Genomic DNA, 23,935 nt, shown 5'->3' with positions numbered 1-23,935 from the left:
CACCCCATTTGTGGAACAGCCTCCCCAGTGAGGCTCACCTGACACCCTCATCTTGTTCTTTTAGTCGACAGGGTAAAGACCTTTTTGTTCATTCAAGCCTCTTAAATTTTGGTTTTTAAAATTAGTTTTCTTTTTTTAAGTTTAAAAAATGTTTTGTAATGTAGTCTGCATTTAGTTGTTTTCTGTTGTGATTTGTTGTGTGTGATGTGTGTTTGCTGGATGTTTTTAATGTATTGTAAGGTGCGCAAAGAGCAATTTGTTATGGGGTGGCTAACAAAAACAACAATAATTTATTTATTATTTTATTTAATACATTTATATACATTTCTATAATATACATTTCTATAAAATAATAAAATGTATTATTTTATTTAATATTAATAAATAATAATAATAATAAAAATAAACTTCATTTGTTAGCTGCCCCATAACAATTTGTTCTCTGAGCAGCTCACAACAGAGGATTAATACATACAATAAAAACACACAACACATATGTTTGTTATGATTTGTCTGTTAAATCATAACAGACAAAAACAAATAAATTGATTGTTAATGTCACATAGTGTTTCAGAGCGGTGAGTCAACAAGTTCTCCCTCTTATTTCACTCTTGCCCTGAGCTGTCCTTGAGGCCTTAGGCAGGGCCTTATTTTCTTGTCAGCAATAAGGCAGATGATAATGTCCTACCTCGCAGGGTGAATCTGTAAGGCTGAGTGTCCCCTGCTAACTGAGCAAAGAGGCACCTTTTAAAAGTGGCGATTCTCTTTATTGAGCAGGGGGAGAGCAACTGGCCCTGTCTATCCCCAGCATAGCATCCCTCCAGTGGCTGTTGCTGGAGTCTATCTTGTGTTTCTTTTTTAGAAACATAAAAAAATATTTTTTATATCTATGTAAACTGCTTTGGGAACTTTTGTTGAAAAGTGGTATAGAAATATTTGTTGTGTGGTATTGTATTGAGTGTAATGTAGACGAAGTGATGACTCAAGGAAAGCTCAGTGCAGATAAGCCGTGCTGGTGTCACCTCACTCCCTTGTATTACTCATGGTAGTATATTATTATTACTACTCCAAGACTATTTACTACCACGGCTACTAGCAGCCATGTTCCTGCTGAGTAATGCTGCTGTTCCTTTTTCCCTGTCCTAACCAAAGTCATAATAAGGTGTGTGAGCCGTGGCACCATTCGGGTTGCCGTTCCTTAGGGCTGACCCGGAGCCACTAGGAATCGGCCTCTGATCATCTCCAGGGTGTTTTTTACCCAGCTGGCTTGCCTGCAAGTTTACTGCACGTTCGAAGTTGCTCCCAAAAACCGACACAACAAGTGGGGTTTTTTTTAAACCCCCGGATATCAACCAGGCTGCACTCGAAAGCGCAGTGAAAAACCGGGATTGTGTATGTGAACTGCTCCCCATCACTCCGAGTAAATCTGGCCTATATGTGAACGGCACCCGCTCCGTGCCGGAGGAGAAGTGAGCTAAAATCCCTGCGTGGACAACGCCCAGCGGCCTCCTGGAAGCAGCGTGGCAGAATGCAGTGCCTTGATAGGGTGGGAAAGGCTGGGGGGGTGGGGAAGGGCCTTGCACGATCTCCAGGGGCAGCTTTGGTCCGAGCCGGCGGCCCCTGTGCTTCGGTGCCTCTTTCCCCAGGAGCGCCTGCCTGAGCGTCACTCCGAGCTGGCTGCAATCCTTGGCCGTGCTTCAGTGGGGCGGCGGGCGGGGGGTGGGCGGGGAGGAGGGCCTGCCGGCTGCCTGGGAATGGATGGCCCTCTGGGGACGCCACGGCCCCAACCTGCAAGCCACCCCACTTTAGCTTTTAAACAGGGTTGGAGGCAGGGAGTCAAAGGGCAGCCGCCTTAAATCACGGGGCCGCCCCGGCAGCAGCTGCTGGAGATTTATGCTCAAGAGCCGCTGCCACCGCCGCGGTGCGTGTGCAGGAGAGAGGAACCATTTGCCCTTGAGTTACGGACAGGGAGCGGGGAGCAGTCCCCTTGCTGGGGGTGGCCACATCCTCTCCCCCCCGCCCCCCCGGCCTGGCTGCGCAGCAACTGCAGCACACAGGGCGGCGGTGCCCAGGCTAGACCAAGCCGAGGCGCGTCGGAGCTCTCGCATCCAGCCAGCGGGAGCCTTTAAAGGGCGGCAGTGGTGTGACCAGCCGGCCAACTAGCCCCCGGGGCTCAGAGGGTACAGGGGGCCGGCCACGCACCGGCCTTGCGCGGTTAAGATCCCTGCCTTGGAATCCTGTCACTCCCCCCTCCCCACCTGTTTGGGGGCCACGGAAGGGGGCAAGTTCCCGAACTGTTTTTCACGGCCCCTCTTGGAAGGGGCTCCAGCCTCCCCGACAGGTAGGAGAGCCCCTCACTACATGAGGCAGCCTGTTCCGCCGGCCCGCAGCTCTGGCAGTGGGGACTTGCTCTTGCCTCCGACCCTTGCCACTTGATGACCTCTGACCCTGCCTCCGATCCTTGTTTGCTGCTTCGGAGCTTGGCTTCGCCCTGCCTGCTTCGCAACCCGCCCTCCGGTCCCCTTTAGCTCCCAGGGCCTTGGAGTCTAGCCTTGCCCTGCCCTACCATCCCAGGGGCTATGCAGCCCCCCGGCCTCTTGCGCGCACCTCCTTGGGTCGTGTCCTAGCCCCAGTGGCCCCGATCCCTTCCCATACTCACTTGGGCCCACGTGTGCCACAGTGTTCTCTGCAACCAGGAATCCCCGATGTGGCTGACTACAACTCCTAGCATCCCCAGCTGTTGCAGCCTTTGCAGGGGGTGTTGGGAGTTGCAGTCAGCAAGATTTGGGGCTCCCTGTTGCAGAGAACGCTGCTGTGCAGTAAAGTGGAGAGACAGTCAAGGTGGGCTGGCTGATGCCTCCGAGACACCCCCTCCCCTGGAGTAAGCCCTTTTAAAAAAAAACCATGGGGTTGTGTCTACAAAAAGACGTAAACCAGCCATTTTTATTTGTTTTATTTCAGTTATTTCAGTTATTTACCCCGCAGTCCAAAAATGGCTCAAGGCAGTTCACAATTAAAAAAATGAGAACATTTAGAATATTGACACAAACCCTCATTAAAAACCATTCAAAGCCAAGCGGAAAAAGTGGGCCGGACACACCCTTATCTCCTGGCCTCAGTCTATGCTACCCTTACCCTGATGTCTCCTTTTGACCAGATGCCGGCGAGGCACACACAGAACTTGTTGTGACCCCTGACTTCCGGGAGAAACGGGGTCTTCACGCAGACCGCACAGGCCTCAGGGGAACCCTTCCTTTTCCTCCTCTTCCTCCTCCTCCTCGGGGGTCCCCATGACGGCTTTGGCCTCGTAGGCCCCGTCCTGTCTCAGCTCCCCAGGGGAAGAGGGCCTCCAAGCCGATTCCTTGGTCCCTCTGGCCCCCCTCTGCCGGCATGACCGCTGCGGCGTGGTCCCTCCTGGGCCTTCCTTCCTTCCTTGGGCCACACTTGCTTCCTTCCTTCCCCTTGTGGCCAACTCCACCCCCGCCATTCACCCCCAACCCGCATGTGTGGCTGTGAAGCCTTTGGCTTTACGGGTGGGCAGTCCAGCAGCGGAGCTGCTCCCTCTCCCGCCGACTCCAGGTGCCTTGGGCGCTGGGAGTGCTCCTCCGAGGGGAGGGGGTGCCTCCTCCAGCTCCAACCTTTGTCTTCTCCGGCGCATCCGCAGGGCTGGAGGGGGAGCGGCCGCCCCAGCCGTCCCGACTCGGTGTGCCCGTCTCCCTGCCTGTCTCGTCTGCGTGGGTGCGCCGTGCCCCGAGCCCCTCTCTCCTCCCTTCTCTCTGCCACACCCACCCACACACACACCCCCGGCAGAAAATTGCAATGATGATGATGCCCGTCTCCCAACTGCATCAAAGTATCAGCACATCAGAAGCCGGGAGGCATGAAATGCAAATGGTACAGTGCCGGCAGATGGATGGTCCATGATCGCCGGATGCCCAATGAATTTTTAGAGGTGCCGGTGAGCGTGTGGGGAGAAGCAGGAGGAGCAGCCAAAGCAGAAGCCGAGGGGCCCTGGAATAAACACGTTATCCTGGGGGGAGAGAGAGAGAGTGTGTTGCACGGGGGGGGGGATGTGCGTGGTGTTGCCGCTCACTCCCGACAATATTTTTTCACACCTCGGTGAACATCCACTCTTGTCTCGTCCCTCTTCCCAACGCCCCGCTGCCCCCCCTCCCTCTGCCTACCTCTCACACATGACTCGGGTCACGTCGCAGCAACTCCGGTGGATATAATAAGATATAAACCATGAGGTTGTTATTTGCATAGAAATAGCATGGAGCCCCCAGGCAGAATGGCGGGCAAGCGGGGCGAAGAAGGACACGGAGATCATTTGTCTAAAATTTTAATGGAAACTTTTGCTGAGGCCAAAGGCTTTTCTTTGGGGGGGGACCCCAACTTGCTGTCCAGATTCCTCTCGCAGCACCCCATTTCTGCCCCTTTTAGCCCCACAGTGCGCCCCCCCCCCCCGCTTAACACCAGGCTCTCCGCCCTGAGATTGGATGACTTGCTATCTGTTGGGATTTTATTTCTCCGTCGTGGCAGATGAAGATTCCTTGATGGTATAAATGGACACCCCTTTCTGAATGCCGTGTCTTCCGGCTTCCCTGCCGGCGTCTTCGTTTCTGTGTAAAGCCTGCCCGGCCTCTCAGATTCCAGACTGGTAAACCAGAGGCATGCTGGAACACACGGGGACATAGATTGACTCTCTACATATAGATACAGCTCAGGTGTACAGTTGATTGAATTGCAGACAGACAGAGGAAGCTGCCATATTCCGAGTCAGACCCTTGGTCCATCTAGCTCAGTATTGTCTACCCAGACTGGCAGCGGCTTCTCCCAGGTTGCAGGCAGGAGTCTCTCTCAGCCCTATCTTGGAGATGCTGCCAGGGAGGGAACTTGAAACCGAGATGCTCTTCCCAGAGCGGCGGCTCCATCCCCTAAGAGGGGAAGGTCTTCCAGTGCTGCTCACACTTCTAGTCTCCCTTTCATATGCAACCAGGGTGGATCCTGCTTAGCTAAGGGGTCAAGCCCTTCTGGCCACCGCCAGACCAGCTCTCCTCTCCGACCCTGCCAAGCCAAAGCATTTTACCCCGGTTGCATAGGGTTTAGTCTGAAAAGCGGCCCAGTCCCAACCCAAACCCGTGACTCTCGTGAGCATCCCCGAGAGAAGGCCCGAAGAGCTTCTCCGCTGGCCCCCTTGCACCCGGCCACTGGAAGGTGGAAGCGGGTCTTCTGCTCATGGGCTCCCCCCCTTGTCTCTCTGCAGAGAAGAGGAGGGGCCTGGGGTTGCCATTGGTCCAGCCAGGAGCGGTCCAGCCCTCGATCAAAGGCGTCATGGGGGGGGGAGAGGCCATGGGGGGGGAGAGGCCTTGGAACAGCAAGTCCCCCACCATTCCAAGGAGCCGTTATCACTAGGAACGCACGATCCGAATCTTCCTGGAGTGGCACGGCATGGCAGTTGGGAGGGATACGGACGATGCCGGGTGCAGTGCCTTCGAGCATGCTAATGGGGGTGGGGGGGTGGGCAGAGGTGCCCAGCCGTGGGTGGGAACCGCCATGAGGCTGGCGATGCTGCTGTGGATTGGAGCTGGTCTCGGGGAGTTCACGGGCTGGAGCTGACCCTGGCTGGGCCAGCCCTAGGTCAGAATTGGACCCAGACACATTGCCAGACCGGGCAGGGTCCGCCAGCAGCAGCGCAGACACGGCCTTCCTGTGTAGGGGGGGGCGGGGAGCGTGCAAGAAGGCCGCGGGGGTCCAGCAGAGGAGCCCAGGGCAGGAGGCTGCTGCCTCTCAGGCTGTGATGAGGCCCTGCTGCCTCGTGCAGGGGTCAGGGAGGGGGCCGCAGAGGGCCTGCAGGAGGCCCCCAGGGCCTAGGATGAGGTGGGAGGGCTGCGTGAGCAGGAGGCCCCCCAGGGGTCTCCTTGGACCCCTCCCCACTTCCCCGGCCCTCTGCCAGTGGGGTGTCTCTGTTCCCTGGGGCGGGGGGCGTTCCTGGCTGATCTCGGCAGGGCTTTGCTTGCATCTCGGCCCAGCCTCGCGTTGGTTTGACGTCCGCCTGGCGGCTGGTGGTTGTCTTGGGTTACCCATCATCAGTGACTGGTTGGCTTTGTTGATGAATTTTTCTGGAGTTCTCCACGTCAGCTCCTTCTGAATGAATTGGGATTCAGAAACCGTTGAAGTGAGCAAAATAAACAAAACATTTTTAGAAGGCCCAGGCACGGAATAACCGGAGGGGAATGGCCGAGCCTCTTTCCCAAGGAAGGTGCCGAGGTTTTGCCCAGGGGCCAAGAAAGCTGGCCTCCAGCTGCTGGGCCGTGGCCATGGCCGCCTGCGGGCCTCCCCAGCGGAGGAGTTGGCTTCCCACTGGGCCTCTCCACCCCCCCCACTGCCTCTCCCTTTCCTCCCCCCAAGTCATTCAACCAGAGGAAAAGAGAGAGTTTGCAAACCGCTCTTCAAATATATAACGCCATGGTGTGCCATGAATTTCTCGTGAACCATGGTGGCTGAGCGGTTTTTATTTATTTCTGCGACTTTAAATCAATACCAAGTAGGCTTCTCTGTTCTGGAGCAGAGGATGGAGTGCAGGCCGGCGGAGGGGAAGAATGAGTCCGTGGCACCCTGAAAACTTTGGGGAGGGGGGGTGACAGCTGTGTAATTCCATTTAGCAGGTGCTGGGGGGTTGAATGTGGAGGTGGCGGGGAACTCGGGGAGGGGGGGTTTAGTGCCCCATATCTTCTAAATAAAAGATCTGCGGGCCTGATAGCGGGCTTTAATAATCTCCCAGCATTAGACTGAGCCCATACGTTCCCCAGTCAGAAAGGTCCCCCTGCCAAGCGCTCGTAAATTAAAGAGAGCAGGAGCGGCATGCCTGTTCCCCAATTAGAAATGCCAGGGCTGCCATCCATTTTAGAGAGAGAGAGAGCCCCGCTGCAGAGTGGTTGGGGGTGGGGGGCTACGAGGAGCAGAGGCCAGGTGGCCCTTGGCTTAATCTAGGGGGGTGCTCAGGAGAGGAACTGCTAAAGTTGCCGCGTCAGGCCCTTGGTCCGGGACTGAACCGGAGATCTCCTGTGTGCAAAGCAGGGGCACACAAGTGCCCCCCCTCCCCTTATCACAAAGGGGACACGGGGAGGTGGTGTGTTTTCTTGGAGGACAGAGCTGGAAAGCTTTACTTGGCGGACAACAACTGCAGCTAAGACTGCAGCTTCCAAGGTGGCCAGCTCCAAAGAGCCCGTCCAACCAGCTGTGAAGGGGGGGCTGCCTCCCGGTGTACTGCACTGAGGGTCTGCCTGAGGGGCAGAAGTTGTGGCTGGGTGCTCGGTGGGAAGGGCTCCTGGCTCTTGGGGAACCAGCCAAGGAGGCGACCTGGAGAAGCTCAGGGAGGCGGAGAGATCTGTGGGCGAGACCCTCAGGGATGGGATAGAGGCATCCCACGCCCAGGCAGATTGCGCTTCTGCTGTCACGGAGCGTGAAGGTCTCGGGGAAGGAGGACAGCGGTCTGAGGCAGAGGGTCTGCTCCCCTCGAAGGGACTCCTTCCGTGGGTGGTCCTCTTGCGCAGAGGATACTTCTCTGGGGGCTGGGGGGCCTCCTGGTGGTGGGGAAATTTGATCAGTCGGGGCAGAGAGAGATGAGTTTGTGATCCGCGTGTAGAGCGTGCGGCGACTTGTCTGCCTGGTGTGAAGGTGGCGGACGTCACACAGAGCCAAGATGGGCAAGCTGGAGTGCTTGGTTGCTAATGAAAACGGCGATCTCGTGGGCGTAATGGAAAGCTGGTAGAACCAGTGGGACGCTGCTGTCCCTGGAGATAGACTCTGTCGAAAGGAGAGGGAGAGGCGGGTTGTGGTGGACTTGCACTGTACGTTAAAGAAGGGACAGAATCCAAGAAGCTAGAAGACTTAGGAGGCCCAGAGCCCTCCACAGAATCCTTATAGGGCTGGAAGGAAAGGTGTTACTCGGGAGGTGCTGTCGCCCTCTGGATCAAAGCGCCGAGAGTGACCTGGAGTTAGAGAAGCCAGTCAGAGTGGTATCAGAGGGACAGAGCTGTCATAATGGGTGACCAGTTACCCTCACACAGACTGGGCAAATCCACGTGCAGGTACTGACAGAGAGGCCAAATGCTGGACATGCTAAATGACTGTGCCTTTGAACAGTTAGTAGTGGGACCAACCAGAGAGAAGGCAACCTTGGACTTAATCCTGAGTGATGCTCAGGACCTGCTGTGAGATGATGACGATGTTGTTGTGGTGGGTTCCAAAAATGGCTCAGGGCGGTTTACACAGAGAAATAACCAACAAATAAGATGGACCCCTGTCCCCAAAGGGCTCACATTCTAAAAATAAACCTAAGATAGACACCAGCCACAGTCAGCTCCTCCCTGCCCAAACCCAAGGAGATGCTTTGAGCGAAGCCGTCGTGGTCCGCGTGGTGAGCCTCTTTGTGCACGAGATGCCCCAGAAATTCCCAGCTGGGGCCGTATTGACTGGTATTCACAGGATGCTCACTCCACCCAGAGTGTTGGGAAATGGCTTGGGAAAGGGATGGGCTGCTTAGGATGTGCACACTTCTCCCCCGCTTTTGCTTCTGGTCAAATAGGTTGAGCAGGCTTTTTGTCTGGAAAAACCTGCAAAACTGGTTTGACCAGAAGCACACGTTGTGGAGAGAAAAGCGTGTCTGGGAGACAGCAGTAATTCCCAATATAGGCAATGCTGTCGTTAAATATTTCTTCAGTGGTGTGAATGTAAACAGAGCGATGAAAAGCGGGTGGGGGTGTGTGTGTCAGCACCTGGTGGGCAAATCCACCCCTCCCCCTGAAGCAGCCAAGGGGGCGGCTGCCGCCGTGCGCTTTGCATTTCCTGGTGTGCTTTTTGCTTTGCTTAGGGCAGGTGGCCGGGGGGGTGGGCTCTTTTGTGTGTGTGTTTTTTGCCTTTTGCCAGATCTAAATGAAACAGGTACATCATGCCCTCTGCCTGTTCGCAAGACTCAAGCCATAAAAATAACAAATGGCGTGTATTTGCTCGAATGTCAAAGTTATGAGTTTATTTTGTAATGATGTGCTCCTGCCTTCATGAGGTAAACTGGCCGTGGCAGAGGTGTTATTAGTAATATGGACTCAGCGGAGCAGAAAGCCGAGTGACCGAGAGATCAGTGTATCAGTCAGCGAGAGGGCAAATGGGAAGAGACAGCAGGGAATGAGTAGAGAGCCACGCAGCGCCGGGGCTGAGATTAGAAGGACGGAGCCGCCCGTGTGCCGGAGAAATGAGAGTCCGGTGGTCGGAGGCGCCTTCGGACCAATCCCTCCAAAGGAAGCCCTGGGGCGGGGCGGGGTGTGTGTGTGTGTCCTTGTTTGCATGGCGCGGCGTCTTTTTGAGAGGGCAAGGTCATTTTCCGTGCCTCTCTTTGTTCACGGCCTCTTTGCTTTCTTGGCCTATTTCTGCAGCATCCTTCCCATGCTGCAGGGTTGCCATGGCCCCGTGCAAAACGCCGAAGGGGCATCGGGCATGGGAAAGCAGCAGCCATTTCTGGGGCTGTGGAGGTGGGCTGTGAATGCCCTCTGGGGTCTCGAGAGATGCCTGGGGGTGGGGTGAAGATGAGAACGGGGTGGGCCTACTCAGACCTTGGCTCCCTCCCCCAGGACTGGGGGAAGCAAAAAATAATGCGCAAGAAGCAGGTGCATTCAAACATCTCTCACAAAGCAGGCAGCCTTGAAAGCAAACCAAAATTCTGTCCCACCAGCACCCAGATTCTGTGTCTAGAAAAGCTTGATTTCTGCAAGCTGTATGAGAGGCAGAGCGTGAAGAAACGGCACCTACTTGCCTGCATAAGCTGTGTTTGCATTTCCTCACAAGCCTGGCAAGGTGCTGAAACTTCCCTGGCTAGTTGCTGGGAATCCTACCAATCCTCCTTCTCCTCTTCTTTCTTTGGAGATGTTGCCATTGTTTACACGATGTTGAAGTCCGACTTTGACTTGGAAAATATGAGGTGGGTTGGTTGTTGTTTTTTAAGTTTTCAAAAACACGCAAGTGGATGCAGAGGGCAGCATCGAGCTGTAATATTTGAAGAATTTGGCCGCATTTTCAGTGTTCAGCCATTCGAAGGGGTCATCATGGAGGAGCCCCGATAACTCCAGCCACTTGTATCCAGGAAAAGAGATGCCCCCCCCATCCCTCTGCCCTGGACTACGTCAAGGGCTATGCTGGGAGGGGACTGGGGCACCCTCCTCAGCCTCTGGAGCCGGTTTTCCCCACCCGGCTCAGCCTCACGAGCTGGGGAGCCGAAAGAGGCACAGCTGCCTCTGCTTCCCAGCAGCAACTGGGGCGGGGGTCCTCTCTCCCTCCCCACCCTGCCCGGGAGCTGCACGGCCTGCAGGCCGGCCCCATTCATCAGGTAGAGCTGCATGGTTAAAGGTGACGCGGTGGGGTGGGGTGGGGTGGGAAGGAAGAGAGGAACCACCCCAGCTGCTGCCTCCTTGGGCACTCCTCCCCCCCCCCCCAAAAAAAACACACTGGGAACTTCTGGTCTAAAGTGAAGACAAATGCACTGCAGGATTCACCAAAGGCTCTTGGGTGCTTTGGAACGGAGGGAGTGGGTGCCGTCCAGTCGGTGTCGAGTCTGAGCGACCCCAGAGATCAATTCTCTCCAGGAGGAGGATTGGTCTTCCGCTTGGCCTCGAAGGTCCCTCCACGACACCTTCGTTGCAGTCTATGGAAAGGGGGCGAATGGTTGCTCTGGTCGGGAGAGAGCTCAGGGGTGCCTTCCCTGTCCCCTCTCCTCCCTGCAGGTGCTCGGGAGAGAAGTGTACACCTCCAACAACCAGCTGGGCGGCATCCAGATCATGCACAACAACGGGGTCTCCCACTGCACCGTCTGCGACGACTTCGAAGGGGTCTACACCATCCTGCTGTGGCTGTCCTACATGCCAAAGGTGGGTCTTCCCCAGGGGGGCGGGCGGGGTGGGAGATGGCGTTCCCCACCCACCCCGCCGGGGGGGTTTAGTGTTCCGGGGGGGGTGTCTGCTTTTGCCTCATTTGCTCAGTCCTCGCACCCCGGGGGAGTCCCTTGAAGGAGAGCCGTCAATGCGGACGGTACCGACCTGGCTAGCCCAGTGGTCTGACTTCCTCTGTTCACGTGATCGAATCTGTCTGCTCTTGTTTTAAATTGTCTTCTTAATGTTTGGTCTTTTAATCCTTGTTTTGGTTTATGTTGTTTTGTGCGAAATGAATGATGCATAAATATTTTACTTGGCTGTGGTAAGACCTTCAGGCTTCCAGGAGCGTTTATGTCGTCTGGGTTTTTTGTTTACCCAGAGGAGCCCATAGAGAATAACCTCTTTGCCTCCACCCCTCCTTCCACTTCAGAGCATTTTCAGCCCAGTTCCGATGCTCACCGTGAAGGACCCCGTAGGGAGAGTCATTGAGTTTGTTCCCACCAAGACGCCCTACGACCCTCGCTGGATGCTCGCGGGCCGGCCTCACCCAAGTGCGTAGATGGGGTTCCTGGGCCTTGCATGGTTCCAGTTGTTGCTTCTCGTCCACCTGGTCTTTGGAAGCCTAAAAAGAGGGAGATGGAGGCTGGCGGGCTTTGAACCAGGGCCCTTCTCTGAGCTGCTACGCTGATCCTTTGCAGGACTGAGACTGGGGACCAACGTGGCTTTGGGGGCAACGTTTTTGGCTCATGTTCTCCCCCTCTCCTGACCCAGTCTTCCTGGCAATTCATCTGGCTTGTCTTGAGGGTGTAGGTTCCAAATTGAGTCCCTTCAGGTTTTAATTTAGTGAAGGCGTTAAGGAGAAGCAGATGCTTCTCCGCGATAAGTTAAGGGAGAGATCTCCTAGGTGAAAAGTTAAAGCCGTTTATTAGGAGAGATAGTGCCGTGATATTCTTCAAACTGACGCTCAACACGAAGCGCCGAATCGAAGCGATCAACTCTGTACTTGGGAGATGAAGAGATAATGTGGGGATGGATGGCCACATTTTGCAGTGGGGGCCGCCGAGGCAAAGAACAGGAGGACAGAGCAATTTCAAGTTTGGGCTTGATAAAACACTTTCCATCCCGCCGGAGTCAGCAGAGGTTGTGGCTTGCTCACAGCTCCACTTTTAATTGCTTTTGCACTGGGCTTTGCAGCACCAGGAGTGCACGCTCAGAAATCTGGCTGAGCACAAAATGGCTAGGGGTGGGTGATGTGGGCACCAAGGCACACTCCCTGCCAGACATCCCCCGCGCCACCTAGGCCCACGGTGACACCCCCTCCCTTCTTCCCTCCCTTCCTCCCTCCACTCCTCCTGATTTCTTCTTCTTCTTCTTCTTCTTCTCGGTAGCCCAAAAGGGCCAGTGGCTCAGCGGCTTCTTTGACTACGGCTCTTTTCTGGAGATCATGCAGCCGTGGGCTCAGACCGTGGTGGTTGGCAGAGCGAGGTAAGTCTCCAGGATCCTCGCAACACTTTGCGTTTATCGAGTGCTGGAGAGTGCTCCGAGTGTTTCTGACAGATTGTCTTGTTAACCTTCACAACAGTCCTGTGAAGTAGGCCAGGCGTCATTATCCCCATGTTAAAGAGGCCAGGGACTGAGACCCGTGAATTCCTAGCAGGGATGAGGTTCAGGCCAGGGCCAGACCCGTCGCCTGGTCTCCTTGCCAGTATCCTGCGACTCTTTGCATCCTGGTCTCTTTTGCTGCCCGTTGTGCTTTGTTTGGAGATGGATACCGAGATGCTGGTGAGGTGGGGGTGAGTGGGGTCAGGGGCGTGGGCAGGACATGCTCTTTGGAGGGCCCTCCTCCTTTAAACACACCCATTTCACGCTGTCGTTCCCTTTTCTGGTGGGAACAGTAATGCTGCGTGCAGAAGGAAAGCAAGCGTGTGCAGAGTGCCTTTCCTCACCACTAAGCACCTGCAGCCAGTTCCCTTCAGAAGCAGGAGCAGACCTGGGTCCTCCTTGCTTTTCTCTTCCTAGAAACGAAGCGCTGTCGGCGAACAGCAATGCCCTGGTCACCCCGGAATTCAAGCGGGGTGTGGGGGAGAGAGCTGGGGTGTGTGGGGAACGAAGAGAGCAAGGAGCCACCCCAGCTGATGCCGGGAAGCAGAGGCCGCTGTGCCTCCCCTGGCGGCCCCCTGGCTGATTGGGACCCGCCACTCCCGACAGAGGCGGTTCGGCGTCTGTTTGGAAACCGGCTGCGGGACGGGCGGTCTCAGCCGCAGCCCTCCGAGAACTGGCTTCGGGGTCGCCTTCTGGGATTGGCTCGTCTCCTTCTCTTTCTGTGTGGAAAGTGTGTGCTGCGGGCTATAAATTGCCTTTTTTTTACAACGCCCTGGCAACGGGCTGGGCGACACGCCATAAAACAAGATGCCGCGTCTCCGTGGACTCGGCCTGACACAAGGTAGAGGGAGCCCTAATGGAAAAGAGAAGTGGCGGGCTCCATCTCGGGGGCTTTCCTCCCGCCCCGCCACTGGGAGGAGGTTCCATAAATAACGGGAGCAGGGGATAAAGATGTCCTTGGCGCTCACGTGAGCCCGGAGGCGGCAGGGCAGGACTTGGGCCACCCTGAAGCCGCTGCTCTCCTGGCCGGAGCGGCTCTCCCTCATGGGCAGCAGCCGGGTTCCTAGCCGCGTGGCTTGGCCTACCCCCTGGGGTTTGGGTGTCTCTGAAAAAAGAAGGAAGGAAGGAAGGATTGCTTGCAGCTGTCAGTGAGAGTGAGTGACTGCTGTGCGCGTGTGGGTTGGTGTTTTTAGAAGTTGAAAGGAGAGGGAGGAAAACCACCGGTTGTGCCATGTCAGAGTCCGACAGACTCCCTCCTCCGCCCATGGCTGCCGGCAAGGGGGGCTCTTGCTGCTTCGGACCCTCGGCGGGCTGCCCAGGCCTCCTCCGGGCCCGGTCAGGAGTCTCCGGGAACCGCTTCGGTCCGAGCTGGCCCCCCTAGGGGTCCTAGCACGGCAGATTCCCCGGCGGGATGTCTCTGGGGGGTCTTAAGTGCGACTGCTTCATGAACACGTTCGGCAAAGCCACTTGCATACTCAGCGCTGCAAGAAATGAATTCAGAGGGGATCACTTGGAGAGGAGAGCTGGTCTGGTGGTCGCCAGCATGACTTGTCCCCATAGCTAAGCAGGGTCTGCCCTGGTTGCATCTGAATGGGAGACTAGAAGTGTGAGCACTGCAAGAGATTCCCCTTCATCCCTCCAGGGGGATGAAGCCACTCTGGGAAGAGCAGAAGGTTTCAAGTTCCCTCCCTGGCAGCATCTCCAGGATAGGGCTGATGAGAGAGATTCCTGCCTGCAACCTTGGAGAAGCCGCTGCCAGTCTGTGAAGACAATACTGAGCTAGATAGACCAATGGTCTGACTCAGTATATGGCAGTTTCCTAGGTTCCTAGGTAACTCTTTCCGGTTTGGATGTGTGGTAGCCAAAACACAACCCGCCTGGAGCGGTTAGCTCACTCCCTTCCCCTTCCCTTCGGTTCTTGGTGCCGCTGTCTGGTCATTCCCCCTCGCTGCGTCGGAGAAGCAACCCCTTGACGTTTCAGCAGCTGGTCTGGCTTGAGTGTGTGTGAAATGTTCTCATTTGAGGGGACGCTCCCCCCGCCCCCCCAACCCCTACCCTGTGACTGGTCTGTAGAGGAAGCCCTGCACATTTCTGCTGCTTGCAGAGGATTCTGGGGACGGTCCCGGGTTGCCCGCTGAGCACTGCAGTAGTTCCCTGTGAAATGAGTGTGCAACTTTGCACACACACACACACACACCCAGGCCCTGCAGGAGAAGATCGTCAAGTTCCCCAGCTCACCCTCTGCTGGACCGTTTGGAGAGGGCAGTTCCTGTCACTGGGCTGCCTGTCTCTCTCTCTCTCTGCCCTCCTTGTCCAGACTTGGCCCGTCTAGATACTCGAAGCCACATCTCGGTCAGTCTCCACCATCCCAGAGCTGCGAAGGAGCGGGAGGGGTGATATGCAGGGCCCCAAGTGTGGCTGCTGTTAGCTGGCCAAGGTTTGGGCAAAAGGCAAAGATTTGGAATGATCAAAAGGTTTTGTGGGTTCATTTTTTAAAAATTGTGTTCCTAGGCTGGGGGGCATCCCGGTTGGCGTGGTTGCTGTTGAAACCAGAACGGTGGAGCTGAGCATCCCTGCAGATCCGGCCAACTTGGACTCGGAAGCCAAGGTGGGTTCTGCTTCGAGATACAGTGGGGGGGGGGTTTAGGGGTGCAGACCTCCAAGGCCAAGAGCGGAATTTGGCAGGGGCACTTCCGTGTCCCGCCCACCCGCTGCCCCATAGGTAGCAGAACAGATGTCCAAGTGCACCGTCTGCATAATTGTAGTCAAGTTGCAGAATGCAGGTTGCCTCCCGGCGGGTTCGTATTCAAAGGCAGTGAATCCCGACGGAGCACCCCAGGAGTCAAGAGAGACGAGTTAGTCGTGGCTAGCCAAGGTCCCATTCACTGAAATAGGATCCAGCCTCTTTTGGGGCACCGTCCAGCACGCTCACGCCACTCCACTCTCTTCCTCCTCCCGTGGGGGTCAGTTTCAATCGCTGCTCTGAGCAGAGCTGGAAAGAAAATGTTGATTGTGACCAGGATGGCTGAGAAAGCTGGTGCTGGAGCACAGGACCTTTGCAAATGGGGGGGGGGGGTGATGGGGGTCCCATGGGAGGAAGGCATGGAATCCCCCCCCCCGGGGTTGGTGCTGGGGGTGAGTGTGTCGTAGCCTGCTGGACTCTCCCCCGTTTGGCCTCAGTATTGCGACGCGTTCCTCTCTTGCAACGTGCCGAGGACCTTAACTCATGGCCTGTCGCTCTCTTTTTTCCTGGGGACCGTCTCCTCCCTGGCACAGATTATCCAGCAAGCCGGCCAAGTGTGGTTCCCCGACTCCGCCTTCAAGACCGCTCAAGCCATCCGGGACTTCAACCGGGAAGGGCTCCCGCTGATGGTCTTTGCCAACTGGAGAGGCTTCTCCGGAGGCATGAAAGGTGACCGGGGGAACGGGGGACCGGCTCTCCTGAAGACCAGGGGGGTTGGCCAAAGCAGGAGGCGGCGGGGGTGGGCTACAGCAACAAGGACCCGGCTGAGCGTGAGCACTTTTGGCCGCTCAGAGAGCACACTGGGGCCGCCCTGGGTGGGTGATCACCTGGAAGCTACCGAAATAAATGACCTCTCTCTCACTTGTAGAAGGTAAACATGCATTTTACCTGCTTACAGAGCAGAAGGCAAACGTGCATTTCGTTTAAAGCCAAGGTGATGATCTTTGCCCCTGGCCTGTATTTTTTTTTCCGGGATTCTATCCTGCCTATTTTCCAAAGACCTGAAAGCAGCTTACAGGATTTAAAAAAAATTAACCCTCTTGCTTTTCAACTAGAGAGCCCTCAAAGTGGCTTATAATGTGGTTGACAGAATTAAAACAAGCAAAGCGTAACAGCAGCAAAATTAAAACCAATCGAGCACAATTATCATCGAGCCAGAGGCAGTGTCTAAAACCGCCTGAACTGCCAGCGAAACTGCGGCAAGAGTCTGGCAAAAGCGGGGCGTCTTTGCAGCTCCCCAAAAGGAGCAGAAGCAGCGTACTGGGGAGGAGTTTTCCGAGGCAGGGGCCACCCCTGCAGAAGGCCCCGTTCTGGAGGCAGCCTGCCTAGCCTCAGAGGGTGGTGGCTGGCCTCGTCCCCAGGCCTCATTGTGCTGGGTTCTGCTGGTGGAGAAGACGTTCTCTCCCGTGCTGACAAGTACAGGAACCCACGGAGGAAGGGGAGGCAGCCTCCGTTGTCAGTCTTGGAGAGGCCGGGCAGCAAGAAGGGTGGTGGAAGAGCAGGCAGGCAATGCAAATAAACAATTATCCCACCCCTCAGTGTGCCTGAAAACACCCAAACACATGCATATGAACACACACACACACACACACACCGCCAAGAAACAGCCACGCTGTGGGTAAAATGACTCCAAAATTGTGTGTAATGAATAGGAAAAGATTAGAGACAGCTCTTGGTAGGCTGAGAATTGACAGGAGGGGAGGGGGCTCTTTACAAGTCGGCCTGGGAGGCCTAATTTAAGCCGTTGTGCCTGTGTGGGTGTCTGCACACGCTGGCTTGTGTGGGTATATTTATATACATACAATTTTTTTAAAAAATCCATATAATTAAAGGCACACTGAGAGAGAAGGAGGGAGGCTGGCTTCACTGAACGAGTTCTATCTGCCTGCAAGGCTATTCAACATAATGCAAAAATTAATTATTTTTTTTTAAAAGCCTTGAATATTTAGATGGAGGGAAGCAGTTTATTTAGACGAACCGGCAATGACCCACAACAGCGAGACATCAAGCGTGAAATTTACTCGAAATTAGCACCGGGGTCTCGGGCTCAGCGTGAATGGGCTGATAGGATGCAAATCCCCAAGATATTAAACCGCCTCGCTGGTGGCACTACGGGCCGCTCTCCGTTGGTTTTCCATGTTAGACTTCTTATTTTTTTCCACCACCCCCTGGGACAGGTTATAAATAACAATAAAAAAAAGGAGCAGTTAGCAGCGACTTTAACCAGAATGAAAAGGCCTTTAAAAAATATCTTTATCTCCGATTCCCTGCATGCTTGTCTCGTGGCCGAGGCTGAACGGAATGGATTTAGGAGGCTCTTGATGCGAGCGCGATGGGTGGACTGCTTCGTGTGGGGTGGGGCTGGCTGGCGGGGCTTTGACTCGGGCCTCCAGCTGAACCACTGAGGTGGACTCCGCTTTGGACGTTGCCAAGAACGGAGGGAGCAGGCCACTGCGGAGTGGGGACGCCCCGGGCCCCCCGTCGCAGTGGGAAAGGCCTCCTTGTCTAAGGCTTTGCCCTGGGCGGGGGCGATTTCTGCCTAGACCTCCCTGTCCGTGTGTGCCGACCCGAATGGGGCTTGACACGGGCGCCCCTTTCCAGGGATCTGTCTCAGTCTCCCCCTACTTGTGGTGCTGCCCGGCTCCTCCCTGCTCCCTTCCAGGCCCCGCTCCTCCCGAGGAGCTGACTCCTCGCCTTCATCCGGTACGAAGACTCCTCCTCCTCATCTCTTGCTCCTGTTCAGCCCTGCGTCGCACCCCTTTGGGGGCGGGGCCAGCGTCCCGGCTTTGCCTGCTGGATGGAGCCATGGGGTGGGGGGGAGGCTGGCCGAGTCGGAGGCAGCTCCACTGTAACTTCCTTGGGGCTGTGGCTCACATTCCCTGCAGGGGGGTGGACTCCACGTGGCCCGAGAGACTCCTTCCCGCCTCAGTGTAGTGGGCAGCGCTTGGCACGGTGGCACAGGTTCCGTGGGCATCCGTGGGGAAGCCTGCCTGTGCAGGAACACGGCTCTGTCTGTCCCAAGTCTGCATGGAGCTTTGGATGAGACAAGCAGACGGTGCTCGGGGCATGGAGGGGGAGGCTTGGTGCCTCCCCTCCCTCCTGCGCATGCCTCTGTTGGGGCTGCGTGGTCCATAGGAACAGGGGAAGCGGCCCTCTACTGAGTCAGACCCTTGATCCATCAGTATTTTGACTGCACAGACTGCCAGCGGCTTCTCCCAGGTTGCCGGCAGGAGTCGCTCTCCCAGCCCTAACCTGGAGGTGCTGCTGCCAGGGAGGGAACTTGGGACCTTCTGCAGGCAGGCAGGCAGGCAGATGCTCTTCCCAGGGCAGCCCCAAACGTCTTCCAGCGCTCACCTGTAGTCTCCCATCCAAATGCAAATCCAGGTGGACCCTGCTTAGCAAAGGGAGCCATTCGTGCTTGCTACCACCAGGCCAGCTCTCCTCCCATTCAAAACGGCACACCTTCCCAAGAAAGCATCGCTGCAGGAGAACAACAGGGGGGAGAGTCACCACGCAGTGAGCCCCTCCAGAGAAAGGCATACTTCAGTCCCAGATGCCGCTCACGTGCTGTGGACGGGGCCTCTGTGTGTGTGTGTGTGTGTGTGTGTGTGTGTGTGTGTGTGTGTGTGTGTGCGTGTATGTTTCCCTATCAAAGAGCATGGCGTTGAAGTATCGGGATTGAAGTATCGGGATTGGGGTCAGGGGTACCCCGATACTTCAGCGTGGCGGCATTGTGAGAAACGGTGGACGAGCAGACCAGAGGCTCCTGTCCGCCAGTGCCAGGCCTTTTCCAAAGCCAGAGTGCAGGCTTGAGGACCTTGGGAGCCACAGCAGTCGTAGGATCACCTGGGGCCAGATGTGTCCCCCCCCAATGAGTTAGAAGAACGGTGGCTTTGCCTGGGCTTTGGGTCATCTCTCCCCCACCCCCTTCCTTTTTCCACCTCTCTGCAGAGGAGAGGCAGCATCTCCTGCTTTTGCTGAATAAAATAGACGCTTGTGGCAGGAGTGAAAAACGCCCTGCTAATTACACAATTATTTTATTATGTAGCACTACTAAAAAATGTCTACTAAAAGAATTAATTTGGTTAAAATAATTTGAATTGAGCAATTATTTTCTTAATACTAGAATTAGCTGAAAGGAGCTTCAAGTGGTTTATTGCCAGCACTACATAATAAAGTGATTGTTTAATTAGCAATAAATTTGTCATTCCCTCTATTAAAAAAAAAAAAGCAGGGGGGAATCTTTTGTTTCATCAAGAGATTACATTTCACAAAAAGTTCCTCCCCTCCTCCTCCTCCTCTTTCGGCATCTTTGGATGCCGTCGTTATATTTGCCGGCATTCAGGTCAAAGGTCAGAATTAAGAACTCCTTCGGCATCCCTTCCAGTATGGTTTACAGGTGGTTTTTTGCCGCTTGTCGCTTGTGGGTGTAGCTCAGAGCCGTTTCCTACCACGGCTGATCCTAGGAGTGGAACCGCTAAAGGGTTCCCTCTGGGCCACTTGCCAGTGGGGCGTTTGGGCAAGGGCTCTTTTCCCCTGTTGTATGTCAGCAGCCTCTGATACTTGGGGGCAGAACTGAGCCTGGACACGGAGGGCCGTTGGGGTGTCAGAGCTCATCGCTGCTGAGAGGGGGGTCTGGGAGAGACCTTTCCATCTCTCTGAATTGTGCCAGTCCTTGTAGAAGCCATCTGTGCTCGGGCCGAGTCACCACACCCTGTGGCAGTGAATCCCACCGGTGAGCACGGTGTCGTGTGGAAGAGGGATTTCTTTGGGAAAGGTTGGGCACCCTGAGGAAGAGGAGGCAGACTCTTGCCGGGGGCGGTCAAGAGCCTGTATGATGGCCTCTCCTTTCTCCACAGACATGTACGACCAGGTGCTGAAATTTGGGGCCTACATCGTGGATGGCTTGCGGGAGTACAGGCAGCCCGTCCTGGTTTACATCCCCCCCCAGGCAGAGCTGAGGGGGGGCTCCTGGGTTGTGATCGACCCCACCATTAACCCCCGGCACATGGAGATGTACGCCGACCGGGAGAGCAGGTAACTCGGCGGAACCCGGGTGGCTTCCTCCCCGTGGTCCTCCCCGTGGGCTCCAGAGTCCCTTGGACGAGCCTGGATGGGCTACAGATCCTTGGGTCTGGCGTTTTAGCTAGTCCTACACTGAAAAAAACTGATTTTTCAGCTGGCTCTGTCTGTGACGTGCAGGATCCGCAGTCCAAGAGGAATGCAGAATCCATGGTTTTGTACCTGAGCTCTCCCTCCTTGGGGGCCGCAGTGGTCACATCCCATGAACAGAGGGAGCTGCCATATACCAAGTCAGACCCTTGGTCTTTACAGACTGGTAGTGGCTTCTCCGAGGTTGCAGGCAGGAGTCTCTCTCAGCCCAATCTTGGAGATGCTGCCAGGGAGGGAACTGAGGACCTAGATGCTCTTCCCAGAGCGGCCCCATTATCCCCTCTGGGGAATCTCTTGCAGTGCTCACACTTCTAGTCTCCCATTCAAATGCAAACCAGGGTGGACCCTGCTTAGCAAAGGGGACAAGTCGAGCTTGCTTCCACCAGACCAGCTCTCCTCTCCTCAGACTATCACCCTGATCAACTCTGGTTCTTTGTGCTGGAGTCTTCTGTCTCCCCCTTCCTTTCCTTCCTTCCTTCTTTCCTTCCTTCCTTTTGTGGGGCTTTTGCTCTTTGGGGTTGATGCTACGGCCGCAGCCTGAAGCCTCCTTTCCTTTTTCAGAGGTGGGGTCCTGGAGCCGGAAGGCACTGTAGAAATCAAATTCCGCAAGAAGGACTTGGTGAAAACCATGAGGCGCGTGGATCCGATTTATGTGCGTCTGGCCGAGCGGCTTGGTAAGTCTCCACAGGATTCTGCTTCCAGCTGGTCCGTGAGGTGGCCGGGGGACGTTCCAGACTGCGCGCTGTTTAGCAGTAAAATGCTCCGGCTTGGCGGGATGGTTTTGAAAGCGTAAATCGCTTGCGTAACCCTCCTACAATGGGAGAAGACAGTGCAACGTTTGTGCGACGCACCTGCAACGTTGCTGGCTTAAAGCACAAGGGTGAAATCCAAACGTAGGCATCAGAAATGTGGACGGCCCCTCGCTGACAGGGCAGGGACTGTGATGTTGAAACGCTGGCAGTACGGAAGCACACTGAGTGGACACATCATCGTGACACTGTCATGGCGGGTAACCTGGCAAGCGCCCTGAACAGATTGGTGGGCTGTGATCCGTCCTTGAGTCTCAGTTGGTGGGCTGCAGGAGGCGCTACGCCTCTCCCTTGTAGCTCGTGGTTGGCTGCCTTGGCTTCAGCCCACGGACGGAAGCAGGGATGCCTTTGGATTCGGAGTCCCCCCAGCCTCAGGAGGCAAGGTGGAGCGGAAGCCCCCCAGGATGGCACTTTGCACCCAGCGAAGTCCATTGGGGGGGCCCCCCAGGGTGCTGTCAGCGGAGACCACGCCCAGAGGGGCCGCGGCTCACAGAAGCAGCTGCCACGCCTCGGAGGCCCAGAGGAGCAGGATCTCCGCTCTTGCAGCAGCATGGAGGTGGCCAGGCGATCAGGGTCACCGTGTCCCCTGCTCCTGACATCAGCTGTTCTGAACTGGCACACAGAATTTCTCCTTGGGATTCAGGCTGGCCCCAAAACTATCTACCCTTCTCTCTCTCTCTCTTCTCTCTCTCTGCATAAAAGCTCCCCACGGCATTGTTCACCTACAACACACAAAGAACGTTTTGCTGCTAACCGCCCCCCCCTTTCCGATTTCAGGGTTTAAAAAAAAACCTAAATGAAAAAAAGGTGCAGGGACTGTACATATTGAAGTGCAACCCACCCTGGCTAATGAGTCCCAGGCAAACTCCACCGCCTTAATTAAAGGGACGGCAACAGACAACCATGTGCACACAGAGAGCGAGCAAGAGGGCTCACTAAAAGCCTTGGTTGCTGCTAAGTGTCTTGCTCAAATGACTCATAATTGCTCTCAGCGTTGGGAGATCGGTGGTGGTGGTCCCCCCCATCCCCACCCCCCACCCACCCCGACAACACACGAACGCTGCGCAATTGCAGGAAGGGCCAAGACTGCAGAACAGAGAGAGTTGCATAATTTTATCTCTCCCCCACCCCCACCATTCTCTCTCTCTCTCTCTCTCTCTCTCTCTCTCTCTCTCTCTCTCTTTTTTATGCTGGTTTTTCTTTCTGGCCAATTTAAAATTTGTCAAAGCCGGTCGTCTTCTGGATCACTGCCCTTTGATATTTTGCGCACTCCATTTGCCACAAACAAGCCGCAGGCCCAGTTCATGCTGACTCCAGCAGAAGTGGAGAGGCTTCCATTTATCTTGCGGCCGCCACCGCCGCTTGCCTGCCTGCCTGCTCATTAGCAGAGGGTTCACTGCCTTTCTTAACCCCTGAATGGCTGCCGTCACTCCTCCCAGCACCTGCTTGGTGGCCGGGGGGAGCGGGACCACCCCGTCTGCGGGGGCTCGGAGGGCGCCGGGCGCAGGAAGAGAGGCATCCGGGGTCAGTGGCGGGCGCTCCTCCGGAGCTGCTCTCAGCCCCCCGGGCTTCCCCTGGCATGGCGGGGGCGGGTGCACTGCAGCCTCTGTGGCATAATGTGACACGGATCTGCTCATTATCCATTTCCCAGCCCTGTAACAGAAATTGTTGAGTTTTGTGCGTCTCAGAACGCCATTCAGTGTCGGCGTGTGAGGAGCCGGGGCGGAAGCAGGAGAGCTGCGGGGCGGGAGGGGGGGCTCCCCGCCTTGGCTGTAGGCTGCTTCCCAGATTACCCGCTACGACCGGGGTGAAATGCTGCGGCTTGGCAGGGTCGTATCGGAAACGATCCCCAGAATCTCAGACTCTGGCAACGGGGAAATGCAGCTACTTTTCTGCAACGGACTTGCAGCGTTGTAGCACTCTGATGAAAAGAGGAAACCCGAAAGAAGGCATCGGAAACGTTGGCGGCCCCTTGCGGTCAGCGTAGGGACTGCGGTGTCACCACACAGGAAGTACGGAAGCAGACTTAGGAGATCTGTAGTTGTGACCCTTTGGGAGGGGCTAATCTGGGAAGGGCCCAGGAAAGAAACCTGGGTGGTAAAAAGGGCTGTGCCGGGTGAACATGCCCGCTAGAGACTTTTTAAAGAAGGCAGGTGTGTTTGGCTCCTTATTGGCTCCTTATTCTGGCCACAGTTGCTCTCCAGAAATTAACCAGAAACATGAGGGGGTGAAAATAACCAAGACCAAAAAAACCCAAAAAACCCTTGGGATGTGTGCACATAGATAAGTAACTGGTTGTAATGCACATATCCGAGTGCATATAATTTTGTGACATATTGGCCAGTGGAACGTCTTGCCACAGCTTATTGCGATGTTATGTACAGCTTAGGCAAATTCGAGAGGGACAGGTCTCTCTGGCAGTGGCTGCCGCTCATGAGCGTGTGGCCCTAATCCTGCCCTCCCCTGGTTGAGGGCAGGGGCAGAGGAGTGCTGGTCTGGCCTCCTCCCCTCTCTCTTGCTACGATGGCAGCCCCTGGAGGTTACTCTGTCTTGGTCCGTGTGTTGCTTTGACGGGGGTATGTGTCTTGCCTCTCCAGATACCACTTATTCTAATACATGGAGGAAAGCAAGCTTTCTAAAACTTTGAATGCCCAGGGGGGAAACGTTCAGAGCTGGCCACGGCAAGG

General features: G+C 55.7%; 1 protein-coding gene across 8 annotated transcripts in view; it reads left to right on the top strand.

The window, feature by feature from the left end:
• ACACA (acetyl-CoA carboxylase alpha) overlaps positions 1 to 23,935 on the top strand; it is a 140,041-nt gene that overhangs the window by 99,612 nt on the left and 16,494 nt on the right. For all 8 annotated transcript variants that reach the window (XM_053274908.1, XM_053274909.1, XM_053274910.1 and 5 more), the window contains 7 exons: positions 10,776 to 10,919; positions 11,353 to 11,473; positions 12,311 to 12,407; positions 15,036 to 15,132; positions 15,801 to 15,936; positions 20,127 to 20,304; positions 21,001 to 21,113. In XM_053274908.1, coding sequence (XP_053130883.1) covers positions 10,776 to 10,919; positions 11,353 to 11,473; positions 12,311 to 12,407; positions 15,036 to 15,132; positions 15,801 to 15,936; positions 20,127 to 20,304; positions 21,001 to 21,113 — 886 coding nt within the window. The remainder of the gene's footprint in view (positions 1 to 10,775; positions 10,920 to 11,352; positions 11,474 to 12,310; positions 12,408 to 15,035; positions 15,133 to 15,800; positions 15,937 to 20,126; positions 20,305 to 21,000; positions 21,114 to 23,935) is intronic.

Source organism: Hemicordylus capensis, chromosome 12 (genome assembly GCF_027244095.1).
Source record: "Hemicordylus capensis ecotype Gifberg chromosome 12, rHemCap1.1.pri, whole genome shotgun sequence".
NCBI classification, from domain to species: Eukaryota; Metazoa; Chordata; class Lepidosauria; order Squamata; family Cordylidae; genus Hemicordylus; species Hemicordylus capensis.
Note: the sequence above shows the minus strand (reverse complement) of the source record. Positions and strands in the feature narration are given on the sequence as shown.